Below are 18,461 nucleotides of genomic sequence, written 5' to 3'. Positions count from 1 at the left end.
TCGATATCAATTGACAGTCATTTTGTATTTCTTCCATTTTCTTATTAATGCACCAACAATTATCTCCTTCTCACCCAGCATCTTACTTATGGTTTTGATATAAAAGATCCCAAATACATATTGTGAGAAACGAGGTCTGGCCAAAATTCTGCCAACCACCCTCGGACTCACTGAATCAGCTACAAAAATACCATAATTTTTTGAGGAGAAAGATACGGAGCATCGATGAACATAATATCAAAAAATGTTTATTCCAAATATAGTTCATACTCAAACGTGAAGTTCAATAACAATTAGCATTTATACAGTAACATATATAGGATGAATGCCTAAAACATGCTGAAACCCCCCCATCCCCAAACCCACCAATAATGCTCCCACAATGGGAAGCATAAAGGAGCCCCCCCAATGATCACACGTAATAAAGCGCTATATGCACAAAAGGCCGCAATGGGCCTGGCCCAAAAGAAGGCACCAATCTACCAAACAAATATCCATAAATAGGACTCCATAAAATCACCACTAGGTACGGTGGTTGGTATAGGTGCAGGGCTTACCAATAACGGGGGCGAGATGGGGAGACAGCCGGGAGATGGACCCCGTCGCGCGTTTCGAGGCAACACGGTACCGCTTCCTCAAGGGGATAATCACTTTGTGCCGAAAAGGACCTTGAAATAGCCCCTGACCCCGGTCACATGGTACTCGGCGGCCAATCACGGTGGCGCTATCGGCGCATGCGCGCTGCGTCCGACAGGTCCTGGCCGTGGAACTCGGCGTCAAGACCTGTGCGCACGCGCGGGGAGCTATACACGCGGGGAGCGAACGAGGCCGAAAGACGTCGATCCACACCAGGACCCAGCAGACCGCAGCGCGACACGCACGGCCGCCAATGAAAAGTATGTTCAAGTCAAGGAGCAGAGAAAGTTCTATAACGTGCCAACCACCCCACCACAAATCAGAGACCCGGTATATGCGTTTCTGCATTACAATATCATGAGACAGAGCACAAATTAAATAGTCATATCACAGTGCAACAAATCCACATTTTAAGGAGAAATTCCTCCATTCAAGAGAACAGTGTCCATTTTGATAAGCAGCATGAAAAGTTGCAGTTCTTCTTTGAGAATTTTTTTAAAACATCAGGTCCTCCCAGGGTTGAGGTGGCATCAATCACAAATATTAGCAGGGCCGGAAGCACATTCATAGGAGAAACCTTGGGCACCAAATCTATCCAAATTACTAATAATGCAAAAGAGAAAGAAGAAAAACATTAAAATCACATACAGAAAAATAAAAAATAAATAAAAATTAAAAGCAACATCCCGACTGAGACAACGGGCATGAAGAACCAAAGGGGGGGGGGGGGTTATTTGATGGGGAGCAGAAGGTTCATTTTACATAGAACACACCGAGAGCAATCATAGAGCATAAAGATAGCAAAACTACTCATAAATAGCAGGCAAAACTAAGTGCTTAATTTAGGCCATTTGGTGCCATAGTGCCAAGTTGCACTATCCATTTTGTTTCTTTTTGTGCTCGAAGCTTTTTATTATCCCCACCCCGAATCCCCAGATGTAAAACATCAATTCCCCTCACCTTAAGAAATTTTGTGTCGCATTTATGATGCGACCTAAAGTGACGGGGAATTGATTTAAGATCGGATATGTCGGACACTGTCCTGGCCGCACCAATGTCCCGCACATGCTCCCGAACTCGGACTCTGAGATCCCAAATGGTTTGCCCCACATACACCATGGGGCAAGGACATGTAGCGTAATAAATTACGTTGGTTGTGCTACAGGAAATCCGTTGTCTAATATGGAATTCTTTAGTTCTATCAGTGGAGGTGAAACTAGAGCAGCGCAGGACATTGGTGCAGGCAAGACAGTGCCCGCACGGAAAACATCTCCGATTGGGACCATTAGTACCAAATGGGTTGTTCGAGGTGGGGACATAATGGCTACGCACCAATAAATCATTTAGGTTTTTACACCTCCTAGAGGTCATCTGTGGGAATGAACCTAGGGAAGCTGCCAGGGAGGGCTCTTTCCCAAGGATGGACCAATGTTTGATAAGGATGGAGCGCATATTGTTCCACTCATGATAAGTAGAAATGAAACGGATGGAACCGGCTCCATCCCCATCCGTCCGTCCACTGGGCGGATGTAATAGAGTCTCACGTGGGGTTTTTCTGGCTCAGTCGTAACCATGCTTAACAGATCTCCGACTATATCCCCGGGCCAGAAAACGATTTTTCAAATCCGAGACTTGTGCCTCGAATCTGGACTCGGAGGAACAAATTCGCTGCATCCTCAGGAACTGTCCGACCGGGACGGCCCTAATTGTGGACAGGTCATGTGCCAATGAGGCATGTAATAATGAGTTGACTGAGGTAGACTTCCTGAAGACATCCACCTGGATACGTCGATGAGTATCGACCTCCAGGCGGATGTCCAGGAAATCGACCGTGACATCACTATAAGTATATGTGAGTCTGATATTAGAAGTTTTGTCATTCAATGTGCCCATAAAATCCTCGAGCTGGTGGACGGTCCCATCCCACAAAAAAAGAATGTCATCAATGAAGCGATACCAGCACAGCACATGGGAGGCGGCCGGCGGGCCCTCGTCGCCAAAAAGGAATCTCTCCCAGTGACCCAGGAAAAGATTGGCGTACTAGGGCGCGCAGGCCACGCCCTTGGCTGTGCCGCGTGTTATGATCCCAATGGCAAGGATCTCAGAGATTACAGCAAAAGTCTGCAAACATAAATACCAGCTCATAGGGACGTGGTAACTAGGCTGACCATATACCTGATCCTAGCACAAACAACTAACAGCAGCGGGGGAACGTGCCTATGTTGATTCTAGACGTCTCGCGCCAGCCGGAGAACTAACTAACCCTATCAGGGAAAATAAGACCTCTCTTGCCTCCAGAGAAAAGACCCCAAAGTAATACAAGTCCCCAACAAATAATAACGGTGAGGTAAGAAGAAAAGACAAACGTAAGAATGAACTAGATTTTAGCAAAGAGAGGCCCACTGACTAATAGCAGAAAATAGTAAGATGACTTATATGGTCAGCAAAAAACCCTGCAAAATATCCACGCTGAATATCCAAGAACCCCCAAACCGACTAACGGTGAGGGGGGAGAATATCAGCCCCCTAGAGCTTCCAGCAATATCAGGAATCACATATTGTACAAGCTGGACAAAAATATGAACAAAGCAAAATAACAAAAAATAAGAAAGCAGGACTTAGCTTATCTTGCAAAGAACCAGGACCTGAAGACAGGAGCAAACAGAAATGAACTGATTACAACGATGCCAGGCACTGGACTGAGAATCCAGGAAGTTTAAATAGCAACACCCCAGGCCTAACGAAGCAGGTGAGTACCAACCTGGTAAAAGACAATCCAAGTGCCAAATCACTAGTGACCACAAGAGGGAGCCAAGAAGTATAGTTCACAACAGTACCCCCCCTTTAAGGAGGGGTCACCGAACCCTCACCAAGACCACCAGGGTGACCAGGATGAGCAGCGTGGAAGGCACGAACCAAATCGGCCGCATGAACATCAGAGGCGGCCACCCAGGAATTATCCTCCTGACCATAGCCCTTCCATTTGACCAAATACTGAAGCCTCCGTCTAGAGAGACGAGAATCCAAGATCTTCTCTGCCACGTACTCCAACTCGCCCTCAACCAACACCGGAGCAGGAGGCTCAACAGCAGGAACCACAGGCACAACGTACCGCCGCAACAAAGACCTATGGAACACGTTGTGAATGGCAAACGACACCGGAAGATCCAAACGAAAAGAAACCGGGTTAAGAACTTCCAAAATTTTATAAGGACCAATAAAGCGAGGCTTAAACTTAGGAGAGGAAACCTTCAGAGGGACATACCGAGAAGACAACCAAACCAAATCCCCAACACGAAGTCGGGGGCCCACACCGCGGCGGCGGTTGGCAAAACTGTCATGATCTCTGCAGGCAGAGATCATAGCAAGCCTATAGAGGGACAAGCTCTCGGAAGATGGAACTATACTGACCATGAACTAAGCCTGCCGCGCAACTAGAAATAGCCAGGTAGCATTTCCTATTAATCGCTAGATGCCCAGCTCTGGCCTAAGACCTAAATAGCTAGCAGAGGGAAATATAAGACCTGGCTCACCTCTAGAGAAATATTCCAAAGAAGACAGTAGCCCCCCACATGTAATGACGGTGAGTTCAGATGAAACAACAAACGCAGCAGGAAAATAGTCTTAGCAAATTTGAGGTCCGCTTACTAGATAGCAGAAGACAGATAGTATACTTTCATGGTCAGCAGAAAAATACTAACAAAACACCATCCAGAGATTACCTTAAACTCTGGCATTAACTCATAACGCCAGAGTAGCAATCCCTGATCGACGAGAGCTTTCCAGACACAGTAACAAAACTTCAGCTGCGAACTGGAACAAATAGGCAAAACAAAACATGGACAAAAGTCCAACTTATCAGTAGTTGTCTAGAAGCAGGAACAAGCACTGAGAGGCATCAGATAACATTGTTGACCGGCAAGAAACCACCAGAGAAATGAGCTTAAATAGCGACACCCACTACTGATGGAATCAGGTGAAACAGGAAAGAGGATGACAAGTCCAATTCCACAAGCGGCCACCGGGGGAGCCCAGAATCCAAATTCACAACAGTACCCCCCCCTCAAGGAGGGGGCACCGAACCCTCACCAGATCCACCAGGGCGACCAGGATGAGCCCTATGGAAGGCACGAACAAGATCAGAAGCATGAACATCAGATGCATTGACCCAAGAATTATCCTCCTGGCCGTAACCCTTCCAGTTGACCAGATACTGGAGTTTCCGTCTGGAAACACGAGAGTCCAAAATTTTCTCCACAACGTACTCCAACTCACCCTCAACCAACACCGGAGCAGGAGGCTCAACAGAAGGTACAACAGGTACCTCATACCTGCGCAATAACGACCGATGAAAAACGTTATGAATGGAAAAGGACGCAGGGAGGTCCAAACGGAAAGAAACAGGATTAAGAATCTCCAATATTCTATAAGGGCCGATGAACCGAGGTTTAAACTTAGGAGAAGAGACCCTCATAGGGACAAAACGAGAAGACAGCCACACTAAATCTCCAACACAAAGCCGAGAACCAACATGACGATGACGGTTGGCAAAACGCTGAGTCTTCTCCTGTGACAACTTCAAATTGTCCATAACCTGCCCCCAGATGTGATGCAATCTCTCCACCACCGCATCCACTCCAGGACAATCCGAGGATTCCACCTGACCGGAGGAAAATCGAGGGTGAAACCCCGAATTACAGAAAAACGGGGACACCAAGGTGGAAGAACTGGCCCGATTATTGAGGGCGAACTCTGCCAATGGCAAAAAAGCAACCCAATCATCCTGGTCAGCAGAGACAAAACACCTCAGATATGTCTCAAGGGTCTGATTAGTCCGCTCGGTCTGGCCATTAGTCTGAGGGTGAAAAGCAGATGAAAAAGACAAATCTATGCCCATCCTAGCACAGAATGCCCGCCAAAATCTAGACACAAATTGGGTACCTCTGTCAGAAACAATATTCTCAGGAATACCGTGCAATCGGACAACATTCTGAAAAAACAGAGGAACCAACTCAGAAGAAGAAGGCAACTTGGGCAGAGGAACCAAATGGACCATTTTAGAGAAACGGTCACAGACCACCCAGATGACAGACATCTTCTGGGAAACAGGCAGATCTGAAATAAAATCCATCGAGATGTGTGTCCAAGGCCTCTTAGGAATAGGCAAGGGCAACAGCAGTCCGCTAGCCCGAGAACTACAAGACTTGGCCCGAGCACAAACGTCACATGACTGCACAAAGACTCGCACATCTCGTGACAGAGAAGGCCACCAGAAGGATCTTGCCACCAAATCCCTGGTACCAAAAATTCCGGGATGACCTGCCAATGCAGAAGAATGTACCTCAGAGATGACTCTGCTGGTCCAATCATCCGGAACAAACAGTCTATCAGGCGGACAACGATCCGGTCTATCCGCCTGAAACTCTTGCAAGGACCGCCGCAGATCAGGAGAAACGGCCGACAAAATTACTCCCTCCCTAAGGATACCTGTGGGTTCAGAATTACCAGGAGAGTCCGGGTCAAAACTCCTAGAAAGGGCATCTGCCTTAACATTCTTAGAACCCGGTAGGTATGACACCACAAAATTAAAGCGAGAAAAAAATAAAGACCAGCGCGCCTGTCTAGGATTCAGGCGTCTGGCAGTCTCAAGATAAATCAAATTTTTGTGGTCAGTCAATACCACCACCTGATGCCTAGCCCCCTCGAGCCAATGGCGCCACTCCTCAAACGCCCACTTCATGGCCAAAAGCTCCCGATTCCCAACATCATAATTCCGCTCTGCGGGCGAAAATTTGCGAGAAAAGAAGGCACAAGGCCTAATGACGGAGCAGTCGGAACCTTTCTGCGACAACACTGCCCCAGCTCCGATCTCCGAAGCGTCAACCTCAACCTGAAAAGGCAGATTCACATCAGGCTGACGCAACACAGGGGCAGAGGCAAAACGGCGCTTAAGCTCCTGAAAGGCCTCTACAGCATGAGGGGACCAATTAGCAACATCAGCGCCTTGTCTGGTCAAATCAGTCAGTGGTTTAACGACATCCGAAAAACCAGCAATAAATCGGCGGTAAAAGTTGGCAAAGCCCAAAAATCTCTGAAGACCCTTAAGAGAGGAGGGCTGAGTCCAGTCACAAATAGCTTGCACCTTGACGGGATCCATCTCAATGGAAGAGGGAGAAAAAATATACCCCAAAAAGGAAATTTTCTGGACCCCAAAAACGCACTTAGACCCCTTCACACATAAAGAATTAGACCGCAGAACCTGAAAAACTCTCCTGACCTGCTGGACATGAGAGTCCCAGTCATCAGAAAAAATCAGAATATCATCCAGATATATTATCATAAATCTATCCAGAAAATCGCGGAAAATATCATGCATAAAAGACTGGAAAACTGAAGGGGCATTAGAAAGACCAAAAGGCATGACCAAATACTCAAAGTGGCCCTCGGGCGTATTAAATGCGGTCTTCCACTCATCCCCCTGCCTGATCCGCACCAAATTATACGCCCCACGAAGATCAATTTTAGAGAACCACTTAGCACCCTCTATACGAGCAAACAAATCAGTAAGCAATGGCAATGGGTATTGATACTTAACAGTGATCTTATTCAGAAGCCGATAATCAATACATGGTCTCAAAGAGCCGTCTTTTTTTGAGACAAAGAAAAACCCAGCTCCCAAGGGAGAAGAAGATGGACGAATATGTCCCTTTTCCAAAGACTCCTTTATATATTCCCGCATAGCAGCATGTTCCGGCACAGACAAATTAAACAAACGACCCTTTGGATATTTACAACCCGGTATCAAATCTATGGCACAATCGCACTCACGGTGCGGAGGTAACGACCCAAGCTTGGGTTCGTCAAAGACGTCTTGATAATCAGAGAGGAACTCAGGGACTTCAGAGGGAATGGACGACGAAATAGAAACCAAAGGTACGTCCCCATGAATACCCTTACATCCCCAGCTCAACACAGACATAGCTCTCCAGTCCAAGACTGGGTTGTGAGACTGCAACCATGGCAATCCCAGTACCAAATCGTCATGTAAATTATACAGCACCAGGAAACGAATAATCTCCTGGTGATCCGGATTGATACGCATGGTTACTTGTGTCCAGTATTGTGGTTTATTATTAGCCAATGGGGTGGAGTCAATCCCCTTCAGAGGAATAAGAGTCTCCAAAGGCTCTAAATCAAAACCACAACGATTGGCAAAGGACCAATCCATAAGACTCAGAGCGGCGCCAGAGTCAACATAGGCGTCCGTGGCAATGGATGACAAAGAGCAAATCAGGGTTACAGACAAAATAAACTTAGACTGAATGGTGCCAATGGAAACAGACTTATCAAGCTTCTTTGTACGCCTAGAGCATGCCGATATAACATGAGTAGAATCCCCACAATAGAAACACAATCCATTCTTCCGTCTAAAATTCTGTCGCTCGCTCCTGGACAGAATTCTATCACACTGCATACTTTCTGGCGTCTTTTCCATAGACACCGCCAGATGGTGCATCGGTTTGCGCTCCCGCAGACGCCTATCAATCTGAATAGCCATTGTCATGGACTCATTCAGACCTGCAGGCAAAGGGAACCCCTGCTGGCAATGAAAAGGCCCAATCTTGAGGGTCACCCCTGAGCAAGGAAATCACAATCCTAACCTGCTGAGCAGGGTCTCCAGCTGAACGAGACTTCAGGGACAAATAAAGCTTACAATTATTTCGGAAATTCTGGAAGCTAGCTCTATTCCCTGTGAAGAACTCCGGCAAAGGAATTCTCGGCTCAGATACCGGAGCATGTACTACAAAATCTTGTAAATTTTGTACTTTCGTGATGAGATTATTCAAACCCGCAGTTACACTCTGGAGATCCATTATTGTCAGGTGCACACAGAGCATACAGAGATTAGGAGGAGAGAGAGAAAAAAGACTGCAGCAAGGCAGACTGGAGGAAAAAAAAAAAAAAAATTCCAGCAGACTTCTTATAACTCTCCTTTCTCCACCTGGGTCTTTAACACTTTATGGGCCGGTCAAACTGTCATGATCTCTGCAGGCAGAGATCATAGCAAGCCTATAGAGGGACAAGCTCTCGGAAGATGGAACTATACTGACCATGAACTAAGCCTGCCGCGCAACTAGAAATAGCCAGGTAGCATTTCCTATTAATCGCTAGATGCCCAGCTCTGGCCTAAGACCTAAATAGCTAGCAGAGGGAAATATAAGACCTGGCTCACCTCTAGAGAAATATTCCAAAGAAGACAGTAGCCCCCCACATATAATGACGGTGAGTTCAGATGAAACAACAAACGCAGCAGGAAAATAGTCTTAGCAAATTTGAGGTCCGCTTACTAGATAGCAGAAGACAGATAGTATACTTTCATGGTCAGCAGAAAAATACTAACAAAACACCATCCAGAGATTACCTTAAACTCTGGCATTAACTCATAACGCCAGAGTAGCAATCCCTGATCGACGAGAGCTTTCCAGACACAGTAACAAAACTTCAGCTGCGAACTGGAACAAATAGGCAAAACAAAACATGGACAAAAGTCCAACTTATCAGTAGTTGTCTAGAAGCAGGAACAAGCACTGAGAGGCATCAGATAACATTGTTGACCGGCAAGAAACCACCAGAGAAATGAGCTTAAATAGCGACACCCACTACTGATGGAATCAGGTGAAACAGGAAAGAGGATGACAAGTCCAATTCCACAAGCGGCCACCGGGGGAGCCCAGAATCCAAATTCACAACACAAAACCCTGAGCCTTCTCCTGTGACAACTTCAAGTTGTCCACCACATGATTCCAAATCCGCTGCAACCTATCCACCACAGAATCCACCCCAGGACAGTCAGAAGACTCAACATGACCCGAGGAGAAACGAGGATGAAAACCAGAATTGCAGAAGAATGGCGAAACCAAAGTGGCGGAACTAGCCCGATTATTAAGGGCAAACTTCGCCAATGGCAAGAAGGTCACCCAATCATCCTGGTCCGCAGAAACAAAACATCTCAAATAAGCCTCCAGTGTCTGATTAGTTCGCTCCGTTTGACCATTAGTCTGAGGATGGAAGGCAGATGATCAATGCCCATTCTAGCACAAAAAGATCGCCAGAATCTGGACACAAACTGGGACCCTCTGTCGGACACGATATTCTCCGGAATGCCGTGTAAACGAACCACATTATGAAAAAACAAAGGAACCAGATCGGAAGAGGAAGGCAACTTAGGCAAGGGTACCAAATGGACCATCTTGGAAAAACGATCACACACCACCCAGATGACAGACATTCCCTGAGACACCGGAAGATCAGAAATGAAATCCATGGAAATGTGTGTCCAAGGCCTCTTCGGGACGGGCAAGGGCAGAAGCAACCCACAAGCACGAGAACAACAAGGCTTAGCCCGAGCACAAGTCCCACAGGACTGCACAAATGACCGCACATCCCGTGACAAGGAAGGCCACCAAAAAGACCTAGCCACCAAATCTCGGGTACCAAAAATTCCCGGATGCCCTGCCAACACCGAGGAATGAACCTCGGAAATGACTTTGCTGGTCCATTTATCAGGAACAAACAGTCTGTCGGGTGGACAAGAGTCAGGTCTACCAGCCTGAAATCTCTGCAACACACGTTGCAAATCAGGAGATATGGCCGACACGATTACTCCCTCTTTAAGAATACCAGCTGGCTCCGAGACTCCAGGAGAGTCAGGCACAAAGCTCCTAGAAAGAGCATCAGCCTTAACATTCTTCGAACCAGGCAGGTACGAGACCATAAAGTCAAAACGAGAGAAAAACAATGACCAACGAGCCTGTCTAGGATTCAGGCGCTTAGCAGACTCGAGATACATCAGATTTTTGTGATCAGTCAAGACCACCACACGATGCTTAGCACCCTCGAGCCAATGACGCCACTCCTCAAATGCCCACTTCATGGCCAACAACTCCCGATTACCAACATCATTGTTCCGCTCAGCAGGCGAAAACTTCCTAGAGAAAAAGGCACATGGTCTCATCACAGAGCAACCAGAGCCTCTCTGCGACAAAACAGCCCCAACACCGATCTCAGAAGCATCCACTTCAACCTGAAAGGGAAGTGAGACATCAGGCTGGCACAAAACAGGCGCCGAAGTAAACCGGCGCTTCAGCTCCTGGAAGGCCTCCACGGCTGCAGGGGCCCAATTAGCCACATCAGAACCTTTCTTGGTCATATCCGTCAAAGGTTTAACAACGCTAGAAAAATTAGCGATAAAGCGACAGTAGAAATTAGCAAACCCCAAGAACTTCTGAAGACTCTTAACAGACGTGGGCTGAGTCCAATCATGAATAGCTCGGACCTTGACTGGGTCCATCTCCACAGCAGAAGGGGAGAAAATAAAACCCAAAAAGGAAACCTTCTGCACTCCAAAGAGACACTTTGAGCCCTTCACAAACAAAGCATTATCACGCAAAACCTGAAACACCATCCTGACCTGCTTTACATGAGAATCCCAATCATCCGAGAAAACCAGAATATCATCCAGATAAACAATCATAAATTTATCCAGATACTTCCGGAAGATATCATGCATAAAGGACTGAAACACTGAAGGAGCATTAGAGAGCCCAAAGGGCATCACCAAGTATTCAAAATGACCTTCGGGCGTATTGAATGCAGTTTTCCATTCATCTCCCTGCCTAATGCGCACAAGGTTGTACGCACCACGAAGATCTATCTTGGTGAACCACTTGGCACCCTTAATCCGAGCAAACAAGTCTGACAATAGTGACAAAGGATACTGAAACTTAACAGTGATTTTATTCAGAAGCCGATAGTCTATACAAGGTCTCAAAGACCCGTCCTTCTTGGCCACAAAAAAGAATCCCGCACCAAGAGGGGAAGAGGATGGACGAATATGCCCCTTCTCCAAAGACTCCTTGACATAAGAATGCATCGCGGCATGCTCGGGTACAGACAAATTAAATAATCGTCCCTTAGGAAATTTACTGCCAGGAATCAAATCTATAGCGCAGTCACAGTCCCTATGAGGAGGAAGATCACTGGACCTGGACTCACTGAATACATCCTGATAGTCACACAAATACTCAGGAACCTCTGAAGGAGTAGAAGTAGCAATAGACACCGGCGGAGAATCGCAATGAATTCCCTGACAACCCCAACTCGACACAGACATAGCCTTCCAATCCAAAACAGGATTATGGGTCTGTAACCATGGCAGACCTAACACGACCAAATCACTCATTTTATGCAGAACAAGAAAACGAATCACCTCCCGATGTTCCCGGAGTCATGCACATGGTCACTTGTGTCCAAAACTGCAGTTTATTTTCCGCCAGTGGCGTAGCATCAATTCCTCTGAGAGGAATAGGAATTTTTAAAGGCTCCAGGACAAAACCGCAGCGCTTGGCAAACGACAAGTCCATAAGACTCAGGGCAGCACCTGAATCCACAAACGCCATAACAGGGTAGGAAGACAATGAACAAATTAAAGTCACAGACAAAATAAATTTAGGCTGCAAATTACCAATGGAGACAGGACTGACAACCTTGGTTAGGCGTTTAGAGCATGCTGATATAACATGTGTAGAATCACCACAGTAAAAACACAGCCCATTCTGTCGTCTATGATTTTGTCATTCGGTTCTAGTCAGGATTCTATCACATTGCATTTAAACAGGTGTCTGTTCAGACAACACCGCCAGAGGATTAGCGGATTTGCGCTCCCGCAAACGCCGATCAATCTGAATAGCCAGCGCCATAGAATCATTCAGACTTGTAGGAATTGTGAAACCCACCATCACATTCTTAATGGCTTCAGAAAGGCCATTTCTGAAATTTGCGGCCAGAGCACATTCATTCCATTGAGTAAGCACGGACCATTTCCGAAATTTTTGGCAATACACTTCGGCTTCATCCTGGCCCTGAGAGATAGCCAGTAGAGCTTTTTCTGCCTGAATTTCAAGATTAGGCTCCTCATAAAGCAATTCGAGCGCCAGAAAAAACGCATCGACATCCGCCAATGCCGGATCTCCTGGCGCTAACGAGAAAGCCCAATCCTGAGGGTCGCCATGCAAAAAGGAGATAACAATTTTAACTTGCTGAGCTGAATCTCCAGACGAACGAGGTTTCAAAGATAGAAACAATTTACAATTATTCCTAAAATTCCTAAATTTAAATCGATCTCCAGAGAACAGCTCAGGAATAGGTATCTTAGGCTCAGACATAGGACTGCTAACAACAAAATCCTGAATGCTCTGCACTCGTGCAGCAAGCTGATCCACACTAGTAATCAAGGTCTGAACATTCATGTCTGCAGCAAAGCTTACAGCCACTCTGAGAAAAAGGGGAAGGAAGAAAGAGGAGAAAAAAAAACAAACTCAGAACTCCTTTTCTTTTAATCCCACTTCTGCAATGCATTAACTATTCATGGCCTGGCATACTGTTATGATCCCAATGGCAAGGATCTCAGAGATTACAGCAAAAGTCTGCAAACATAAATACCAGCTCATAGGGACGTGGTAACTAGGCTGACCATATACCTGATCCTAGCACAAACAACTAACAGCAGCCGGGGAACGTGCCTACGTTGATTCTAGACGTCTCGCGCCAGCCGGAGAACTAACTAACCCTATCAGGGAAAATAAGACCTCTCTTGCCTCCAGAGAAAAGACCCCAAAGTAATACAAGCCCCCAACAAATAATAACGGTGAGGTAAGAAGAAAAGACAAACGTAAGAATGAACTAGATTTTAGCAAAGAGAGGCCCACTGACTAATAGCAGAAAATAGTAAGATGACTTATATGGTCAGCAAAAAACCCTGCAAAATATCCACGCTGAATATCCAAGAACCCCCAAACCGACTAACGGTGAGGGGGGAGAATATCAGCCCCCTAGAGCTTCCAGCAATATCAGGAATCACATATTGTACAAGCTGGACAAAAATATGAACAAAGCAAAATAACAAAAAATAAGAAAGCAGGACTTAGCTTATCTTGCAAAGAACCAGGACCTGAAGACAGGAGCAAACAGAAATGAACTGATTACAACGATGCCAGGTACTGGACTGAGAATCCAGGAAGTTTAAATAGCAACACCCCAGGCCTAACGAAGCAGGTGAGTACCAACCTGGTAAAAGACAATCCAAGTGCCAAATCACTAGTGACCACAAGAGGGAGCCAAGAAGTATAGTTCACAACAGCCGCGCTTCTGTAAATAAAAAACATCTTTAAAGACAAAAAAATTGTGGGTAAGGACATAGTCCAACAGCTCGAGGATTAGTCCACGTAGAGGGCCGTCCAGGTCGGAGGTCCCCAGGAAGAAGCAAACCGCCTCAATCCCACGAGAATGTTCAATACAGGTGTACAAACCCTCTACGTCAGCAGTGATGAGAAGGGTTGTACTATCCACAAGGATGCCATCGACCTGTGCCAGGACGTGCGTAGTGTCACGAACATGTGAGGGTAAAGTTTGGACTAGGGGTTTTAGATAGAAATCTATAAATTTGCACACATGGTCACATAGTCCCCCAATCCCGGACACAATTGGACGTCCCGGGGGGTTGAGGGCATCCGTGTGGACTTTTGGTAATAAATAAAAGGTTGGAGTCCTGGGGGACTTGACCATCAAAAACATTTTTGGGAAAAATCCCTCCCTCAAATCTCTGACAAGGACCCGCTCCAGCTCCCGCAAGTAAGTGACCATCGGATTGAAGGACAACTTGAGATAAGTATTGGGGTCCCGAAGCTGACGGAATGCCTCCCGCTCATATTTCTCGCCTGGCCAGACCACAATGTTCGCCCCCTCATCGGCACATGACCCGTCCACAATTAGGGCCGTCCCGGTCGGACAGTCCCTGAGGATGCGGTGAATTTGTTCCTCCGAGTCCAGATTCGAGGCACAAGCCTCGGATTTGAAAAATCGTTTTCTGGCCCGGGGATATAGTCGGAGATTTGTTAAGCATGGTTACGACCGATCCAGAAAAACCCCACGTGAGACTCTATTACATCCGCCCAGTGGACGGACGGATGGGGATGGAGCCGGTTCCATCCGTTTCATTTCTACTTATAATAATGAGTGGAACAATATGCGCTCCATCCTTATCAAACATTGGTCCGTCCTTGGGACAGAGCCCTCCCTGGCGGCTTCCCTTGGCTCATTCCCACAGATGACCTCTAGGAGGTGTGTAAAAACCTAAACGATTTATTGGTGCGTAGCCATTATGTCTCCACACCGAATAACCCATTTGGTACTAATGGTCCCAATCGGGGATGTTTTCCGTGCGGGCACTGTCTTGCCTGCACCAATGTCCTGCGCTGCTCTAATTTCACCTCCACTGATGGAACTAAAGAATTCCATATTAGACAACGGATTTCCTGTAGCACAACCAACGTAATTTATTACGCTACATGTCCTTGCCCCATGGTGTATGTGGGGCTAACCACTCGGGAACTCAGAGCCCGAGTTCGGGAGCATGTGCGGGGCATTGGTGCGACCAGGACAGTGTCCGACATATCTGATCTTAAATCAATTCCCCATCACTTTAGGTCGCATCATAAATGCGACGTGAAATTTCTTAAGGTGAGGTGAATTGATGTTTTACATCTGGGGATTCGGGGTGGGGATAATAAAAAGCTTCTAGCACAAAAAGAAACAAAATGTATAGTGTAACTTGGCACTATGGCACCAAAAGGCCTAAATTAAGCACTTAGCTTTGCCTCCTATTTATGAGTAGTTTTGCTATCTTTATGCTCTATGATTGCTCTCGGTGTGTTCTATGTAAAATGAACCTTCTGCTCCCCATCAAATAACCCCCCCCCCCCCCTTTTGGCTCTTCATCCCCTTTGTCTCAGTCGGGATGTTGCTTTTAATTTTCATTTATTTTTTATTTTTCTGTATGTGATTTTAATGTTTTTCTTCTTTCTCTTTTGCATTATTAGTAATTTGGATAGATTTGGTGCCCAAGGTTTTTCCTATGAATGTGCTTCCGGCCCTGCTAATATTTGTGATTGATGCCACCTCAACCCTGGGGGGACCTGATGTTTTAAAAGAATTCTCAAAGAAGAACTGTGACTTTTCATGCTGCTTATCATAATGGACACTGTTCTCTTGAATAGAGGAATTTCTCCTTAAAATGTGGATTTGTTGCACTGTGATATGACTATTTATTTAATATGTGCTCTGTCTCATGATATTGTAATGCAGAAACGCATATACCGGGTCTCTGATTGTGGTAGGGTGGTTGGCACGTTATAGAACTTTCTCTGCTCCTTGACTTGAACATACTTTTCATTGGTGGCCGTGCGTGTTGCGCTGCGGTCCGCTGGGTCCTGGTGTGGATCGGCGTCTTTCAGCCTCGTTCGCACGCTCTGGGCGCTGTATAGCTCCCTGTGCGTGCGCACTGGTCTTGACGCCGAGTTGCACGGCCAGGACCTGTCGGACGCAGCACGCATGCGCCGATAGCGCCACCGTGATTGTACCATGTGACCGGGGTCAGGGGCTATTTCAAGGTCCTTTTCGGCACAGAGTGAGGAAGCGGTACCGTGTTGCCGTGAAACGCGCGTCGGGGTCCATCTCCCGGTTGTCTTCCCATCTCGCCCCCGTTATTGGTAAGCCCTGCACCTATACCAACCACCGTACCTAGTGGTGATTTTATGGAGTCCTATTTATGGATATTTGTTTGGTAGATTGGTGCCTTCTTTTGGGCCAGGCCCATTGCGGCCTTTTGTGCATATAGCGCTTTATTACGTGTGATCATTGGGGGGGCTCCTTTATGCTTCCCATTGTGGGAGCATTATTGGTGGGTTTGGGGATGGGGGGGGTTTCAGCATGTTTTAGGCATTCATCCTATATATGTTACTGTATAAATGCTAATTGTTATTGAACTTCACGTTTGAGTATGAACTATTTTTGGAATAAACATTTTTTGATATTATGTTCATCGATGCTCCGTATCTTTCTCCTCAAAAAATTACTTATGGTTTTGTAGCCCATTCCAGCTTTGTGCAGGTCTATGATCTTGTCCCTAACATCCTTTTAAAGCTCTTCCGTGTTGCCCATGTTGTAGAGGTTAGAGTCTGACTGATTAATTGAGTCTGTGGACAGGAGTCTTTTATAAAGGTGACTATGCAAGACAGCTGTCTTTAATGCAGGTAACAAGTTGATTAGGAGCGTCTAACTGGTCTGTAGGAGCCAGAACTCTTAATGGTTAGTAGGGGATCAAATACTTATTTCTCACTGCAAAATGCAAATAAATGTATTTAATTTATACAATGTGGTTTTCTGGATTTTATTTTTGATATTCTATCTTTCAGTGTTAAAATTAAACTACCCTTAAAATTATAGACTGTTCATGTCTTTGTCAGTGGGCAAACGTACAAAATCAGCAAGGGATCAAGTACTTATTTCCCCCAATGTAAATAGTAGATAGATAGATAGATAGATAGATAGATAGATAGATAGATAGATAGATAGATAGATAGATAGATAGATAGATAGATAGATAGATAAGAAAGTACATGGTATATACACTGATATATTGCTCTTCCCGCTTTTAGCTGCATGATTTGCTGCTCAATGGACTGCGCAGATTTATAATGAAGCTGGTCCATAAATAAGCTCTTTAGGACACTTATAAATACTCTGTTTCACCCACACATGAGACAATTTATTTATATCCCACAGATATATATAGAGTAGAGCTGTCACATCTGAGACTCAGGGTTATACCAGGAAGAAAGAAGAAAAACTGTAGGCGTCGGGATAAACCGAGTTGCACTAGGGGATAATAGGGATAACAGGCAATAAAAGGCATAAGAAGTTTGAAAGTAATGTAAAGAAGGTGATGGGAAAATCAAAGGAAACCTGATGTAAGTAGAAAGCGGAAAGTAAAACCCAAATAAAAAGGTAAAATACACCACACACATAACACACAACACAGCGAGGACATGCCTGTCAGACGAGCCACACTCCAAGATGCCATATCTGCTCTGACAGTGGAGGGGACTTATAGTAGAAGAGTGACAATGTCAGCTGGAAGGGGAGGAGAGACAGAAGCGCTGGTGAGGTGACACATGGACATTGGCATGTCTGCGCCTGACCACAAAAAATGCACTCAACACAGAGGATATCCTCACCAAGAAAAACGGGGGAAATACCAAAGTAACATTAGTTTACACACTAACTAGAGTGTCATTAAACTGGTTGTATGTCAAACAATCATAGGGTATCCTGATGTCTCCTTGTACTTTACAGGCGAAACTGACAATTAGAGTTCAGTTTCCCTATAGCACTACCGCAGTTGAGAAAAAGTATTACATGGTCCCTCTAAAGATCTGAGGTTGAGGGTTGTAGTAATAATCACCTAGGCAGGTTAACAATGCAACAATTTTTTATTCCTTATGTCCATGGTCTTCCAGCAATTCCAGGTAGATGGCCAAAATGCATTTCCCCCAGTCCACAACATCTCCACCCCTGGGCTGGTAGTTCTACTGCCCCCGTACAGGCGATACCTACTTTCTCCCAACTTTTGGTTGACCCACAGCTTTAGTATCGCCCGCAACAATAGTTTGTAGTCACACTCAATCCTCCTCCAGCTCCAGTCAGCATCAACAGTCATTAGGATAGTTCCTCAAATCCAGACGACAGATACCACAACCATAGCACGTGTATCCAGCTCCAGATGACGACATCAATGTCGTTGCTCAAATCCAGATAACAGATACCAGGAACATAGCATGTGTATCCAGCTCCAGCCAGCAACAACAGTCCTTAGGATAATTCCTCAAATCCAGACGACAGATACCACAACTGTATCTCATGTATCCATC

General features: G+C 45.8%; 1 protein-coding gene across 2 annotated transcripts in view; it reads right to left on the bottom strand.

Moving 5' to 3' along the window:
- Nucleotides 1–18,461, bottom strand: part of SGCA (sarcoglycan alpha) — an 86,625-nt gene that overhangs the window by 22,050 nt on the left and 46,114 nt on the right. The window contains exon 1 of one of the 2 annotated variants that reach the window (XM_077252545.1): nt 17,584–17,656. The exons of the other annotated variant lie outside the window; for it this stretch is intronic. Coding sequence (XP_077108660.1) covers nt 17,584–17,614 — 31 coding nt within the window. The 5' untranslated portion in view covers nt 17,615–17,656. Of the gene's footprint in view, nt 1–17,583; nt 17,657–18,461 lie in introns of those variants that run through there. 2 annotated transcript variants of the gene reach the window in all.

This window comes from Ranitomeya variabilis, chromosome 4 (genome assembly GCF_051348905.1).
Source record: "Ranitomeya variabilis isolate aRanVar5 chromosome 4, aRanVar5.hap1, whole genome shotgun sequence".
Taxonomy (NCBI): Eukaryota; Metazoa; Chordata; class Amphibia; order Anura; family Dendrobatidae; genus Ranitomeya; species Ranitomeya variabilis.
The sequence above is the reverse complement of the archived record's forward strand: the minus strand, read 5'-3'. Positions and strand labels throughout refer to the sequence as shown.